The sequence below is a fragment of the Peromyscus maniculatus genome, chromosome 11 (genome assembly GCF_049852395.1).
Source record: "Peromyscus maniculatus bairdii isolate BWxNUB_F1_BW_parent chromosome 11, HU_Pman_BW_mat_3.1, whole genome shotgun sequence".
NCBI lineage: Eukaryota > Metazoa > Chordata > Mammalia > Rodentia > Cricetidae > Peromyscus > Peromyscus maniculatus.
In genome coordinates this window covers 42696793-42712641 of record NC_134862.1, presented here as the reverse complement: position 1 = coordinate 42712641, position 15849 = coordinate 42696793, and the positions used below count along the sequence as shown (strand labels likewise).

The 15849-nt window shown below is 48.1% G+C and overlaps 1 protein-coding gene and 1 long non-coding RNA gene across 2 annotated transcripts; one reads left to right on the top strand and one right to left on the bottom strand.

Moving 5' to 3' along the window:
* Positions 1 to 1348: 1348 nt before the first annotated feature.
* Ppp1r15b (protein phosphatase 1 regulatory subunit 15B) lies at positions 1349 to 9353 on the bottom strand. Its single transcript, XM_006993230.4, has 2 exons — positions 7188 to 9353; positions 1349 to 4655 (listed from the first exon to the last, which is right to left on the bottom strand). Exons 1-2 carry the CDS (start codon positions 9081 to 9083, stop codon positions 4374 to 4376), a joined length of 2178 nt encoding a protein of 725 aa, XP_006993292.1. The 5' UTR covers positions 9084 to 9353; the 3' UTR covers positions 1349 to 4373.
* Positions 9354 to 10359: 1006 nt separating this feature from the next.
* On the top strand, positions 10360 to 15601 carry LOC121821251 (uncharacterized). The gene is made up of 2 exons (XR_006061958.2): positions 10360 to 11409; positions 13968 to 15601. It is a non-coding gene; the product is annotated as an uncharacterized LOC121821251 (long non-coding RNA).
* The last annotated feature ends 248 nt before the right edge of the window (positions 15602 to 15849 follow it).

Genomic DNA, 15849 nt, shown 5'->3' with positions numbered 1-15849 from the left:
AGCTGCTTGAAATTATCTGCTAAAGTAGCTGGAGAGATTGCTCAACAGTTAAGGTACCTGCTGCGCCTGCAGAGCCCTGGAGTTTATTCGTTCCTGGCACCCAAGGCGGCTTATAACATCCTGTTAACTCCAGCTCTGGGGATCCACTGGGCAAACACACACACAAAGAAGCTTCCTTCACAAAAACACAAAGCTTGTTTATATTGTTGCTGTTCTTAAAGTTAAAAAAAAAAAAAAAAAAAAGGCTGAGGTTGTAGCTTAGTGGTAGGATACTTGTCTAACCTAGAAAAGGTCCTGGGGGTGCTGCAGAGATGGCTCAGCAGTTAAGAACACTGGCTGCTCTTCTAGGGGTCCTGAGTTCAATTCCTAGTACCCACATGGCAGCTCACAACCATCTAGAACTATATTCTCATGGAAGCAGATGACTTCTGGTTTGCAGATAGACATACACGCAAACAAAACATCCATATACACAAAAAAAAAAATCTTTAAAAAGAAAGGTGCTGGTTCTGGGGCTGCATAAACTGGAGTTCAATTGCTAGGACCCACATGGCAGCTCACAACTACCCCTCACTCCTGTTCCGCAGCCTTCCTACCTTCCTGGGCTACCAAGAACTTGAAAAGACCCCCAACACTGGACAAATGGAAGAAAGGAGAAGGGAAGAGGGGAAGGGGGTGTGGCAGCTGCTAGAGCTGGTCCTGATTTCACAATGAAATCTCACTTCTTAGAAGGGATTGGCAGTGGTGCGCTCTGCACTCTGCTCTCAGGAGGCTGAAGCAGGATTGGCATACTTAGCAAAAGCTGTCAAAACCACCCCCAAAAGTTCATACCTTTTTTTGGTTTTTCAAGATAGGGTTTTTCTGTGTAGCTTTGGAGCCCGCCCTCGAACTCAGAGCTCAGCCTGCCTCTGCCTCCCAGTGCTGGGACTAAACGAGTTCCCAATTGGCAGAATTCATACTCTTTAAGAGCCACTTAGCAGCCGGGCGGTGGTGGTGCACGCCTTTAATCCCAGCACTCGGGAGGCAGAGGCAGGGGGATCTCTGTGAGTTTGAGGCCAGCCTGGTCTACAGAGATAGATCCAGGACAGACACCAAAACTACACAGAGAAACCGTCTCAAAAGAACAAAAAAAAAAAAAAAATCTGACTTATCCTATCACTAAGACAGTACCTTTCAATTACATTTATGCTCCCCACGTCTTCCCCTCAACTAGCTGAGAAGCCATTTATCTGACCCAGATGTCTGTCCAGATGGCCTAAAGCACTTCTACAAAACTGATTTATTTAACTCTGAAAACCTTGTCCCATAATACCAAAACCAATGTAAAATACATAAAAATATCACAGCATTTAATAATTGCAAATATATTTATTACAATTTACAGATTAGTTAATTATATACAAATATAATCTGAGCTATAAAATCTCTACTAGTTACATTTAAAATCATTGATCTGAAGAAGCCCATTCAAATCTTGTTCCCAAACTTCACCTTCCTTAAATTATAAAAAATAAAATCTGATAGTTCTGATTTCAAGTTACAGATGAAGGGCTTCCACACTTCAGAACTCAGAAATGGGGACCCCCATCTGTACAGAGCTTCTCACACGCTACCCAGATCTTTAAAGCACCATTGCAAGACTTGAATGTTTAAAATATTCTGCTAAAACCTCCAGGCCCTGCCTTGCCTTGGAGGTTCTTTCCTTGGGAGGGAGAGGCCTTAACATCTGGGCCTGGGATGACAAGGACAGTAACCTGGATCTTCTCTTTCAGTCAATCTGTTAGCATCCTTTGGTCCTTGCCACCATGTGACCCCGTCTGTCGGCAGGGAGTGTACCAGAGGATTTCCTCATTAGATAGTGAAGGTGGAATCTGGAACAATTCTGGAACAATTTCAAACACCCAATAAATGTACAGATGTCCCATTCCTGGGTTTCAGGAACACAAAACACCTAAATGTCTGAATCAAATGCTAAGCTGCAGTCTGGTTTTAAAAGAATGCTGTCACAGTTTTCCTAAGTCAACACGCCTGCTTCCCAAAGGACACCGATCCTAACTAGCCTGTTCCCACAGCACTATTCCAGACTGAACACACTCTGGGGTTCACTAAATGCAGGTGCACAAAATGAGGGTTCTGCATTCTTAGTGTGTGTGAATGAACATCGTCACCACTGGAGGCAGACTTAGAGCACACCAAACGGAATAACCAGGGAGATCATAAGCTGAGGTAGTTATGCTGCGAGCTCTTCTGGGAAAATTCATCCCCATGACCAATTTAGTGGCCCTCTCTTTTGTCTGTGTTCCCACTACCCATGACAGGAGGCACACAGTTAAAAGGTGGTTAAACATACCTCAACCTAGCATACACACAGCAGATAAAGCTAACTGAATAAGCCAGGCATCCTAATCGATGCAGGCATCCTGATCGATTAATCGATGCAGGCATCCTAATCAAAAGCAAGCTTTGGGAAAGACACTAAGACTTTCGGGCTGTTCTAGCTATACTCTATGCTTTCCTCAAAGAACAGACCTCACACCACTGCTCCTCTATAAAATAGAACACAATAAACCTGGACACTGAAGTCTGTGTTTAACAATTCAGAACTGCCCAATCCAAGTTTACAGTGTCACCATGACAGGTTTTAAAAGTGACAGTGCCGAGGCAGGGAATGAGTAACACTGGCTTTCTGTTAGAGTACATAAAACAAAACTGCATTTCAGAGATGTCTGCATACTCCTAGGAAAACTCGAGGCTTTGAAGTTTAAAAACTGAATACCTATAATGCAATGACTACGTCCTAGTGCTTTACATTCCCACCCACTGAAAGCTGAATGAAGAGCCACATTCAACTGGAATACAACACAGAAACCTTCCAGATGGATAGCATGCAAAGAAATCAAATACGCTACATGTCAAAGTTTGGCAGACCAGCTGGGCATCACAGTGTCTGTCTTTAAAAAGCACACCAACACAGCTTTCCCAGTCAAGAGAGTACTGCACCTGGGGTGCGTGGAGGTCCTTAGAAGTGTATTAAATAGACCTGGACAGAGAAGACCATCTGGATGTGTGGCACACATGTGTGCAATCCTAGCAAGAGAACAAGAGGATCTTTCAAAGTCATTCTTAGCTAAGTAGTGAGTTCAAGGCTAGCCTAGAACACACAAGACCAATTCTTCAAAAAAAGAAAAGAAAAATTAAAAAGGGGGGGGGGGGGCAGGAGAATCCACCATATTTTCAAGTGATATAACAATGTCTTTTAAGTTGGTAACATGTACAATAGGTTTTAGCCTTAAGTCAAATCTATGAAAGTGGGAAAAAAATATATATACATATATGTGTGTACATATATACACCTATGTACATATATATTTATGTATATACACACATATATACATATATATGTAAGCAAGCAAAGCTCAGCACTCCAGAACCCAAAGCTTTTAGATAATTTAAATTAGAACTGAATAATTTAAATTAGAACTGAATATGAGGCTTAAACCTTAATAGTTTTCCAGGAAAATGTTTGTCCTTTTGCAGTAGTGGGAACTGAACCAAAGCCTTGCACACGTAGGCAAGTGCCCTTTGCTACTCAACTGTACTCCTAGCCTCCTTTTCCATTTTAAGATAAGGTACTGCTAAACTACCCACGCTGGCCCTGAATTCACTATGTGGCCCAGGCAGACCTTCAATCTTCTATCCTCCTGCCTCAGTCTCCAAAGTAACTGGAATTACAGGCCTGGTAAGAAACTTTTGTGCCAGGCATGGTGACACACGCCTTTAATCCCAGTATTCAGGATGGGAGGCAGAGGCAGGCGGATCTCTAGGAGTTCAAGGCCAGCCTGGTCTACAGCAAGTTCTAGGACAGCCAGGACTACACAGAGAAACCCTGTCTTGAAAAACCAAAACCAAAACCCCTTTCTTATTTTTGTCCTTTAAGACCTGGTCTCAGCTTGTGCCCCAACTGGCCCAGAGGCCACTATGTGGCCTGGCTGCCCCCTGCCTCCGTAAGTTTTGAAAGTGCAAAGTAATGACTCAGAGGGTCCCTTTTCACCTCAATGAAGCGAAGGATATTTAAAATCACTTCCAGCTGGGCACAGTGGCACAGGATAGAGGCAAGATGATACCACTTTCAAGGCCGGCCTGGTCTACACACAGACCTAGGCCAACCAGAATTATGTAGTAAGACCCTGTCTCAAAAACACAAAAACCACATCCAACTAAACAGGAAAAGAGAAGATTAAAGATTACAGATCCTTCATTATCGGAGTTGGTGTTTCTAAAGAGATACATTACCCAAAAACAATTCAACCACATCACCAGATACAAGTTGTTTCTTTAGAAACATGTCCAAGGACAGCTGCCAATATCTGTTTTTAAGAGAAACCTCTCAAGCAGGAGAAAGTGTGGGCCAGGGCCACAGGCTGTTCACTCATCCTAACATTGTTGAACACTAGGAAGTCTTCAGAAACATGCTCCTGGAGTCTACTGAACATTCTTTCTCTGTGCTCAAATGTCAAGCAGTAGCCAATGGCATCTTCTGTTTCTTGAATCCGTTTCTGGAACCTGCAGCCATCCCTTGCAAATTCTTCCCATGGTCCTTTGCGATCCTCATCTCCACTTATGTAATACTCGGTAACTTCTTCGAGGAAGGTTACCTAGAAAGACAAACCCAGTGTTAATTACTCTAGATCTTAGAACTAGCTGACACCAAAAAGGATCTTTGTGCCCCCGAAACACGAAGGTAATGAAACAGCTAACAATGCTGCAAAAATCAGTGTGTATTTCTTTATTCATCTACAGACTGGGTCTCTTCAAGTCCAATTCTTGTTTTGTGGTGTTGAAAAACGAACCAGATGGGAACTCTGGATTTCCCTATTATTAATCCCTGCTATCCTTTCATTCTTAAAGAAATAAGGAAATTCGGCTTTTTTAGTATTCTTTCCCCCAAATGAAAGAGTACACAGGAAGTAACCACTACAACCCGGAAAAGGTCACGACACTCCATGACCACAGCACTAGAAGCCGAGGATGGCTGGGGCACGAAGCCAGAATGTGTTACATGGGATCCTCCATCCCCCCCACCCTCCAAAAAAAAGGTGTTTTAAAGCATGTTTAATAGTTACATCAGCTAATCCCACTGAGGCCTATAGCTTTCCTTCCCTTTACATCAGGCCCAGGAATGCCCCTGAGGACAATTAGTAGGCATGTAACACCTTACTAGATATTGCAATCTAGTGGTTACCAAGTCCTTGTCACTAAGATAAATAAAATAAGCACTTTTATACTGTTTGCCAAATGACAAACTTTTTTCACAGAAGTTTACAAATGTTCTCATTTGATCCTCAGGCCAACCCAGTGAGATATGAACCAGCGCCATCACCACTGTACAGACAAGGAATCGATGTCAGTGACCAGCCAAGTCCCGGGGCACGAGGATGAGAGTCTACACTCTGCTGTTCTGCCAGTACACCAAGTATTCTACACTCCATGGTCTCCAGGCCTCATTCGAACAACTGGCACCGCTGTTCACTATTCCCATCAAGTAAAGAAGGGCAGGTAGCCAGGGGCTGTTAAATAACTGTCATACTTAGGCACAACCTCTTCTAGTATTTCAGTCAACAGTCTTTAAACTGAGACACGAGGTTGGCCTTCGCCATTCAAAGGCATGGAAATGAATCAGGAGTTTCCTTTACTCCTTTACCTTCCGCTAACTTGGGCTGGAGGTGTAACCAGCTCAGTAGTGACGTGCATGGTTAACAGGATTCAACCCCCAACCTCACAAGACAGAGCAGCAGGACTTGCAACACTTCTACACCAGATCTTAGGATTCCCGTTGGATAAGTAGGGGGGACCAGGGCCTGGGAGTGCAGTAACGAGACCGCATGCAGAGGCCGAACACTCCTGCCCTGGCTCCACTCTGCTCTTGCCTGTTCCCTCTCAAGAGCATTCTGCCTGTCCTGAAGAGAATAAAATGAGACCTGGAGATGTGGCTCAGGGGGAGACCCCTTGCTCAGGATGATCAAGGGGCTAGCCTCCTTCTGCAGCAAAATAAGTAAACAAACGAACAAACAGCTCTCTCATTATATATCATTCTGAAACATGAACTAAAATTTAATTTTTAGCATAACTTCTTATACCTCTAGATAGGCAAGACATAAGATCACCACCCTTTAGATATTTCCTGTCCCGAGAATAGTCTTGAAACTGGCCCTCTGGAGCCAGGCTCACAACACTGTCCATCTGACAGGCACTGATGCAAGTGTGAGAAACTAAAGAAACTCCCTCAACAGCAAAAGACATCTTTGTGCTTGGGGGTGGCATGTATTCTCAGTTAATAACTCCAACTGAAAAAGCAGTAAGAGAAATAAAGCAATTCAAATATCCTGAACATAAAGTAAATTGAATAATAATATAATCAAAGAGCAAACTGTCCCATGAAGTTATACAATTGCCCGGAGGCTCATAAATACTCCTGCACTTCGGAGGCTGGGGTACCAGGCTCAACACGACTTTGAGGCCAGCTTGAATTCCAGTGCTAAAACTTCTGGCCAGCTTGGGAGACAGGAGATGCAGGAAAGCCAGGAGTATTGTTTTGGTTTTTTTTGTTTTTTTGAGAGAAGATCCTACCCATGTATCCCTGGCAAGTCTGGAACTCACTATGTAGACCAAGCTAGACTCCAAAACTCACAAAATAATCCACCTGCCTCTAACTCCCAAGCGCTGGGATTACAGGCATACACCACCACAGTCACTTCCCTTCTGGGCACACAACTAGATAACCCTAACTTGCTATGTGGGTTATTATTAGTGACATATCATTATATAATATAATATAATAATTACTAGTATTCATCTGGGTTCTAATGGACAGGAATAGACATTGTTGTCATGAAAATAAAATATTAAGTATTCACAAACAAATACATGTGAACCATTTTTAAACTTCAGGATCCACCAATCTAAATGACAGCCCTGCTAACATCTATATACTGGCATCCTTTCAGATAGGAATATTTCTCTATATTGGGAAGAAGGGTCATTTGAGTATTTCTCAATCCAAGCACATGAGCTCAGAGGCCTTCTCAAAAATATGTGTAAAACTAGGCCTCGCAGGAAAAGTCATGCTGCTATAGTAACCATATCAAAATACAGCAAATCACTAGTCCTGTAAAAGGGAAGAAACAAACCTTTTTTCTTTTGATATGGGTGTATTTTTCTCCAGAAAGAGCCTCACCCAGCCCATAGTCTGGACAATTATCTTCTTGGCTTTCTAACAGTTGTACCTTACAAGAAAGTAAGTTATGACACCCAGAAAAGGCCTCCGTGGCCTGAGGAGATGCTTTTGAGTCCTGACAGCCTTGACAGTTTTTCCCTGATGTTTGAAAAGGAGCCTTAAAATTTAGAAGGTTGTAGGGGTCCTCAGAATTGCAGAAAGAGTTCCACAACCTAAGATTCTCCGCCTCATCTGCACTGGATTCCCAGTCCTCTTCCTCCCCAGAACTATGCTCGGGGGTCTCAGGAAGGTGCCCGGCCCAGGCACTTCCTCCATCCGAGTTGCCCGACAAGGACTTCCCAGAACCACAGGGCTCTGCAGGCACAGGTCTGGTAGCAGTCTCAACGGTGGCGGTAAAGTTCTGGGGGTTGTAAGGGTCTCCACTGCAGAAGGAGTTCCAAAGGTGAAGCCCGTCAGAGTCCTGTCCCTCCTCCGAGTCGGACAGAGAGCCATCACTATCAAAACCATCATCCTCGGGTTCCTCGTCCCAATCCTCACTTTCCGAGTCGGAGCTGCTTTCCAAGTCACTGGAGGCACCTCCCAAAATATAATCGATCAGTTTGTTGCTACAAACTGGTCTGGCAGACACAGGCAGGCCATCCTCTATGTCTGAGCAGCCGACTACACTAGTGTGGTCCCCTTCCCCTTCTTTTTCCACAGGCAACTCGCAAGTCGGACTGCTTCTCTGGGGGCTTTGTGAAACTTCTTGCATCAACAAGTCTATCTTTTTCTCAGTGGGCTCCGGGCTGGCTTCGGGAGTGGACACCGCGTGTGCTGGGTTATCTGTACAGTGTGGTGGGTCCATCCGGAGAAGGTTATGCTCCTCCTCCAGGCTGTGGTAGCCATTATCTTGGTCAGGGGTGGGTAACTCTGACCCCTTGTGGTTAGCCTGAAGGAATTCCAGCCGCTTCGTACGGAGGTGGTGGATTTCCGGCAGGCCTTCTGTAGAAAGAGGGGGGCACCTCTGCCACGCGGTGGCCGAGATCTCGGCACGCAGCGGCTGGGGGTGACAAGCATCTTCAAAGAGGCAACAGCTCTCTGGGGGTAGTGTTCGGAGATCCACGAGCTGGCCGGCGCCCACGCCGCCCTGCGGGCGCAGCTCTAGCTGGGACAGGCAGTCCAGAAAGGAAGGGTTCAGGAGATAGGACACCACCTTGAAACCACCACCTACGCTCTGAGCGTGGCGGGGCCCGGAGGGCGCAGAGCCAAGTTCTCGGTGGGAGACCAGGCCGGCTGGAAGACCCCGGTGCAGCAACTCCACTCCCCACAGCGGCTGCTCCAGGAGAAAAGCGTGCGCTGCGGAGTCCACAGCTCTCTCCGGGGCTTTAAATTTCACCTCCAGGTCCGAGGACGAGTACTGCCATTGGAGTCCCTCCTCTAGCCAATCAAGGGGGCTGACGACCAAGTCTTCCGCAGAGTCCAGCCGCAGTGAACTCAAAGATTTCTGCACCGCGGGAGTGGCGGGCTCCTCCCGTCCTCGCCAGGCTCTCAGGGCGCTGTAACCTGCTACGAAATCTAGCCATCGGGTGGGGATCATGCCCCCGAAGAGCTGGCTCCAAATAAACAGCTTCTGGAGCAAGCAAGGCAGCAGGGCAAAGAGCTGGGAAAGCAATCTGGTCCAGTACCTGGTGCGAGGCTCGGGCCGGGCGGAGGCCGGCGGCGCGGGGTCCCCGGAGCTCTCCCGAGAGGGAGGCGTCGGGAACTCGGAAGGGCGGACGTGCCCTCGCCGAAGGAGGAAGGGCAGCCGGAACCAGGAGCCCAGCCGGGGGGCCGGCCGCTTCCGAGGCCCGCGCGGCGTCCCCAGCTCCATCTCCTCTCCTCGGCAGGTTTCTCGGGCCACAAGCGCGGAGCTCGGCGGCGTCAGGGCGGGCGGGACCCGAGGCCTACACAGCCTCGGCCTTGCCCAGCCACCGAGTCGGTACCGCGGGCCGATCCCCGCGCCGGCAGAGGGGGCCCCGGGGGCGGCGGCTTCCGCCGCGGGCGCCGCACCGCACGGCTTGGCGGCCCACGCTGGCTGTGGCGGCCGCAGTCCCGTCCATCCCGGCGGGGAAGGAGGCGTCCGTCCTAGGCCGTGCGGCACCGCTCCACCATAGACCGGGTCCCTCCCGCGGCGGCAGCGGCGGCGGCGGCGGCGTTTCCGGAGGCCGCGGCCCGCACCCAGGCGCGAAACGCGGGAGCGGAAGGGCTGAGTGGGTGGCGAGCGGGCGGGCGCGCGAGGAAGCGAAGCCCAAAATGGCCGCAGCCGAGCACCCGGAAGCCGCCGGACCAGACTGAGGGCCCAGGGCGTCTACGTCGACCGCCCGGCGGCGCCCAACGTCATTTGCAGGGCCCCATCCCCCGGTCCCCCACCCCCCGAGGGGCGGACTTGCGTCACCCGCGTGCGTGGCCGCTGATTGGCTGCGCCCGCGGTCCCTCTCGGCCTCCTTACTCGGGGGTAGAGCGGGCTGGCACGCGGAAAGTTGCATCAGCCGGGCCCAGGCTGCGCGCAGGCGCGGTCAGTTAGCTCTGGTCTCCTAGGAGACCGCGCGCGCTCCACCCTCTGGGCTAAAGGGAAGGGCTCAGGGGGAGGTAGAAGTGGGTTCCTGCAGAACCTGGGGATTAATTCTCCTGAGCCCTGTCGGGTGGATCCGGTACATCAGGCCAAGTGTCAGTTATCTGATGCGTATATCGGCCATTCTCGTATTGCTAAGTGTCTAAGTAGACGCGAGTTAAGAGCTGGGTAGTGCCGGATAACCAGCATGTCCGGGGTTAAGACACAGAGCATCCGAAGAGAAAAGTAATAGTGAAAAACTCAAGTGAACGCTGGAATCATTCACGCATTCCTGTTCCCGCTGCTCTAGGATTTCCGAGTCCCTAGCGTTTCCTGCGGTCTAATCCGGACATCTTTCAGCGTCCAATAGACAAAACATATACCCAGCCCTCAGAAGGAAATCGTGGTGTCCTGGGCCAGCTGAAGTCTCCACGATTGTTTCTCATGCTTCTCAGCAACAGCGAATTCAATTCAATTCGTTCAGTAACAAAAACCATGCGGTATAACGCTCAATGAAGGGCACATCGGTGTCTTTTGTCCCGGGGGGGGGGGGGGGCAGGGGCTTGGCTGATAATTTTAATTGCCGTAATGGGGGAAGGGTTTTATTTTTTGAAACAGATTTTACTCTGTAGCCCAGGCTGGCCTCAAACTAACCGCAATCTTGCTGCCTCGCCTCCCAAGTGCTGATTCTCTCTCTGTGTGAGTTCTGTCTTAGTTCACTTTCTTTTTCTTTTCTTTTCTCCCTCTCCTCCCTCCCCCTCCCCCTTCCTGTCCTGGAATTGGCAGTCCAGCCCAGGTTGGCCTTGAAAACAGAGGTCCGCCTGCCTTTGCCTCCCCAGGGCGGGATCAAAGGTGTGCGCCACCACACCCGGCCTTTAGTTCACCTTCTTATTTCTTATCATTTTAATCAATAATGCAATGACAAAGTCAAGTAGCTCTCACAGAGGCAAGGGAGTAGTTAGAACTAAGACAGAAGATTGTTGGTCTGCGAAGGGAAGCCAGCAGATCCTCACGCTTTGTGGGGCCTGTTGAAGGAACAAGTTATTTCTTTCCCTTAAACCAAGAGTTTCTACTGTTTAGTCCCCAGCAATATCTTATTACTTATGTCTGGGAATATCTGGTTTCTTAATCCTAAAAACTTTAGGGAAATGTATTAGTACTATGATTCAGTTTTCATAGTAGAAAAGATATGCAAATTAATTCCTGGAAGCTTCAGTTCCTTTTGTGGAGAAGCTAAAACTGTCGTTTCTCTTTTAACCAGTGGGTGGGGGAGCTATGTTCGTAATACAGTGCCTGGCCAGATGGGGTAGGAACACAAACATTAGCTAATATTCTGCTGTTGTTCTCTTGACAATCCTCAATTGTTTCCCACTGCCTACAGAATAAAGGTTCTATTCAGCCCGAGCTCCGTCTCTTCTCCTGCATTGGGCTTCTCCTTCCTCCCCGTGTTTCATGGCCAGAGAAACCCTCACCTTTTCTTGTCCCATCCCTACTCACACTCCCAGTTTCAACTTGGAGGTCAATGTCTGAGAGCCGGGCATGGTGGCACACATCTTTAATTCCAGCAGAGGACGTCTGTGAGTTCGAGGCCAGCCTGGTCCACAAAGTAAGTTCTAGGACAGCTAGGGCTATACAAAGAAATAGAGGCCGATGTCTGCTCAAGGCCCGCACAGATCTTCCCGCTCAGAATCCACTGGTTCTTTTCATCGCTGGTATCATACCTCTTAACAGAAATTAACAGATTGCACCATCCCTTCCTGTAAATGTTCACTCCACTCCAAGCTATAACGAACTGTACCAACTTCTTCAACTTCCCAGTGACAAGAGGAACTGTTTTCTACAGAAAGTTCCCTTGAAGCCAGGCGGTGGTGGCGCACACCTTTAATCCCAGCACCCAGTACATAGCAAGTTATAGAAGACCCGTCTCTCAAAATAAGTATCTTTAAAAAGAAGAAGAGAAAAACAAATAAAAAATAAAATAATAAGACAAAATAGCTGCTGGAGGCTGGAGACAGCTCAATGCTTGAGAGCACTAGCTCTTATAGAGGCCCTGGATGACTTCCAGCATCTACAAGGTGGTTCCCAAGCGTCCCTAACTCCAGTTGCAGGGCATCCAGGCACACATGTAGTGGCATATACATGCTTGCAGGCAAAACACTCAGGTACATAAAACAAAATCTAAAAAACAACTTTTTAAAAATAAATAACAGAACACAGGACTGCAACTTGAGGCCAGAGCCCACAGCACGCATTAGGAAATGCCCCTGCACCTCTCTCTGGGACCAGAGTGAAGAAGCTGCCTTGCTGGGGGATGTCTTTCCCTACGCTGTGAATATATGTTGCTCCCATTGGCCAATAAATAAAGTTGTTTTGGCCTATGGCAAGGCAGCTTAGAGGCAGGTGGGAAATCCAAGCAGAGATACAGAGAAAAGAAGGGCGGAGTCAGGGAGATAAGAGCTGGCCGCCCGAGGAGCAACAAGATGCCAGCAGACTGGTAATGCCACGGCAAAACACAGATGAATAGAAATGGGTTAGTTAAAGATGAAAGAGCTAGCTAGCAAGAAGCCTGACATAGGCCATAGAATTGGTAATTAGTATAAGCCTCTGAGTGATTATTTTATAAGCAGCTGCGGAACCTCAGGACCGGGTAGGACACAGGGAAACTTCCAGTTACACTGTCTTTCCTGTAACCGAAACCGCTGATTTGGCTGCCACTGTGCTCTTTCAAGTACCTATTGTGCCCTATTGTGGGGTCTCTGCAAACGACTCAGCCAACAGAGTAATGATCCATGTGAGGCAAGAAGGAAATCCAGCTCAACACGACTAAATAGCCTGTGTTGTTGGCTCAAAGTTGTAGAGTCTTGACACTGGACACTTTATTTAGGCATATGTAAGTACAGCACAGTTTGGAAAAAAGTTTCCTGGTATAACACAATACCATGTGCACTAGGAGGCATAATTACAATGAAACTCTTCTCAAAATACATGCCACTTCTTTCATGAAGATGGGTTCTAGAGACAGGCTACATGTGTTATCTTAATGGTCTGGGGGAGGATCAGGTGTGGTCTCGGTCATGGTCATACAGATAGCACAAGGACCCCAGAGACTATTAGCCATCTTCATTTGGGGAAGAAAATAGGTTACACATCTCTTGCGTTGAAGTGGCAACCCTCTATGTTTAGCATTCCTGGTCTCCTTAGTGCTGTTTGTGGACACTAGGACCTTTGTGCTCCCAACAACCATATGCTGAACTAAATCACGTGACTGAAACTTCCCATCACCCCTAAAAGATTATTAAAAGCCAGACCGAGCCGGGCGGTGGTGGCGCACGCCTTTAGTCCCAGCACTCGGGAGGCAGAGCCAGGCGGATCTCTGTGAGTTCGAGGCCAGCCTGGGCTACCAAGTGAGCTCCAGGAAAGGCGCAAAGCTACACAGAGAAACCCTGTCTCGAAAAACCAAAAAAAAAAAAAAAAAAAAAAAAGCCAGACCAGAGAGACTCCTCGAGGGGATTTGCTGGGGGGTGTGCTCCAAAGGCTGCTCTCTGAAGTTTCCTCAGCCTCCTCCGCCATCCTTCTCAATATAACTTTCCCTTTTCTTTCCTCCTCCTTTTGAAGATTTACTTCTTTTTTGGTTTTTCGAGACAGGGTTTCTCTGTGTAGCTTTGCGCCTTTCCTGGATCTCGCTCTGTAGTCCAGGCTGGCCTCGAATTCACTGAGATCCGCCTGCCTCTGCCTCCCGAGTGCTGGGATTCAAGGCGTGCGCCGCCACCGCCCAACCTTCTTTTTGTTTTATGTGAACCAGGGCTTGGCCTGCCTGCCTGTGCACCTCTTTCACACCTGGTGCCTGGGGAGGCCAAAAGAGGGCTTAGGATCTGTAAAACTAGAGATACAGATGATGGTTAGCTGCGATGTGGAAGCTGGGACTTGAACCGGGGTTTCCCTGAAGAGCACCAGTGCTCTTAACCAATGAGTCATCTCTCCAGCTCTCTCTCTCTCTCTCTCTCTCTCTCTCTCTCTCTCTCTCTCTCTCTCTCTCTCTCTCTCTCTCTCTCTCTCTCAATAAAGCTACTGTCCAAGTTAAAGGAAAGCCTCTCCTTCCCTTTAAGGCCCCATGATGTTTAGACCCTCCAGTTTTATGTCCTTTCTGATGCTCTTCCCTCCCAGTGACGGCCTGGAGGCACTTCATTCTCCTGCACCTCACAGAGAGGAGCTGCGGCAACTTCCTTCCCAGACTGCTGCTCCCGAAGCTCCTTTTATTACCATAGCCTAACACATGACCAAACCTCATACTCCAGCTGTAGCTTTTTCATTTAAATAAACCACATGCTCCTGAAATCAATTGTTTTAATTTTTTTTTAAAGTGAGGCTTGAAGATGTAGCTCAGTGGTAGAGCACTGGCCTAGGGCTTGACCCCCAGCATTGCAAAAGGAAATAATTAAAAACAAACACAACTTCCTTGAGTGGGCTTCCTAGTCCTTGTGCAGGGTTTTTTGTGTATTTTTTGTTCTGTTTTTTTTTTGGGGGGGGGCCACAGAAGGGGGGAATGAAGGGAGTTTTGAGATAGGGTTTCTCTGTATAACAGCCCTGGCTGTCCTTGTTTTGTAGACAAGATTGGCCTTGAATTTACAGAGAGATCTGACTGCCTCTGCCTCCCTAGCACTGGGATTAAAGGCGTGCACCACCATGCCCAGCTCCTTGTGCAGTTTTAATTGTGATTTTTTTATTATTCTTATCTTCGAAGTTGTTATCTGAGAACATGCAACCAGGGAACATTTAAAGCTATGAGACTCTGTGGTTTTTGCCTTGCATCTCAACTGTAAGAGAACAGTGAGTCAACCTTTCAGCCAGAGGGCAGAGGGCGGCTCTGTACACAGAGATAAGAAGTCACCTTGGCAGCCTGCTAGCTGCTGAAGACAAGAAGTCCTTGGACTGGCAGGCTGACTGGCATTTTGGCAGACGACAACAAAACCCTAGTTCATTATATTTACCTTTAAAGATGTTGCCAGGCCTCAGCTCAAAAGGTACACAGCTTTTGATTGTTTTTCCACTTCTTTCTTATTCCTCACACCCCCCACTGTTCTGGCTTCACACCCTGCCTTCCCAACTCACCTGTCCCTGATTTAGCTCTTTCAGTTTTGTTGCTGTTTGTTTGTTTGTTTGTTTGTTTGTTTGTTTTGAGAGAGTCTTGCTGTGTAGCCTAGGCAAGCTTTGGACTCATCAGTCTCCCTGCCTCAGCCTCCCGAGTGCTGGGATTCCCGATGTCAGGTGCTCTTCGCCTGCTTACCCTCTCAGAGACGGCAGCCACTGTCATCATCCCTTATTTGACTCTACGGTGACCCATCACCCCCAGTCATGAAGCCACCTTCCTCTAGTCAGACACGGCGCTCAGACCTGCAATCCCAGCACTTGAAAGGCTAAACCTGGAGGATTGCCCTGAGTCTGAGGCCATCCTAGGCTACATAGAGAGTTTCAGGTTTCCCCAGAGTAAAAGAAACTCGGTCTCAACCAAGCAGAACAACAACATCCTTCCCTTCCCTCGCCTCTCTCTCGCACCAGCATCCTCCTCTGGCAAACCCCAACCTCATTACACCCAACCACCCGCTCATCCTGTGCCTGCCATCTGCAGTGCAGCCTAGCCCGGGAAGTCAGTCCAGCATGCTGACTGCTTCCATTCACACCTGGCCACTAATCTCATCGAGGCTGGGTGCCCTACCCTCATCCCCTAGTCGTTCAGTTTTCCCCAGGCCTTGAGACAATTTCACAATGCTCCCCCTTCAAGTTCCCAGCCTTCCCGTAAATTAAGCCCACTCTTAGCTTAAAATCCCACCTCATGCTGTGAGAGCCAAAGTTACATTTTAAGTTTTAGTTACTATGCCTAAGATTCATGAAACAAAAGCCGCCTCTGATCTGCAAGCCCCTTGCCCAAGGACACATGGTTCCTGAAATGCTGGAGGCTGTTGTCTATAGGAGATAACAAGCCACATGTTTTCACTCCCCCAAACAAGTTTGTTTGACCCCATGTGCACCGGATGTGATTGATCACATG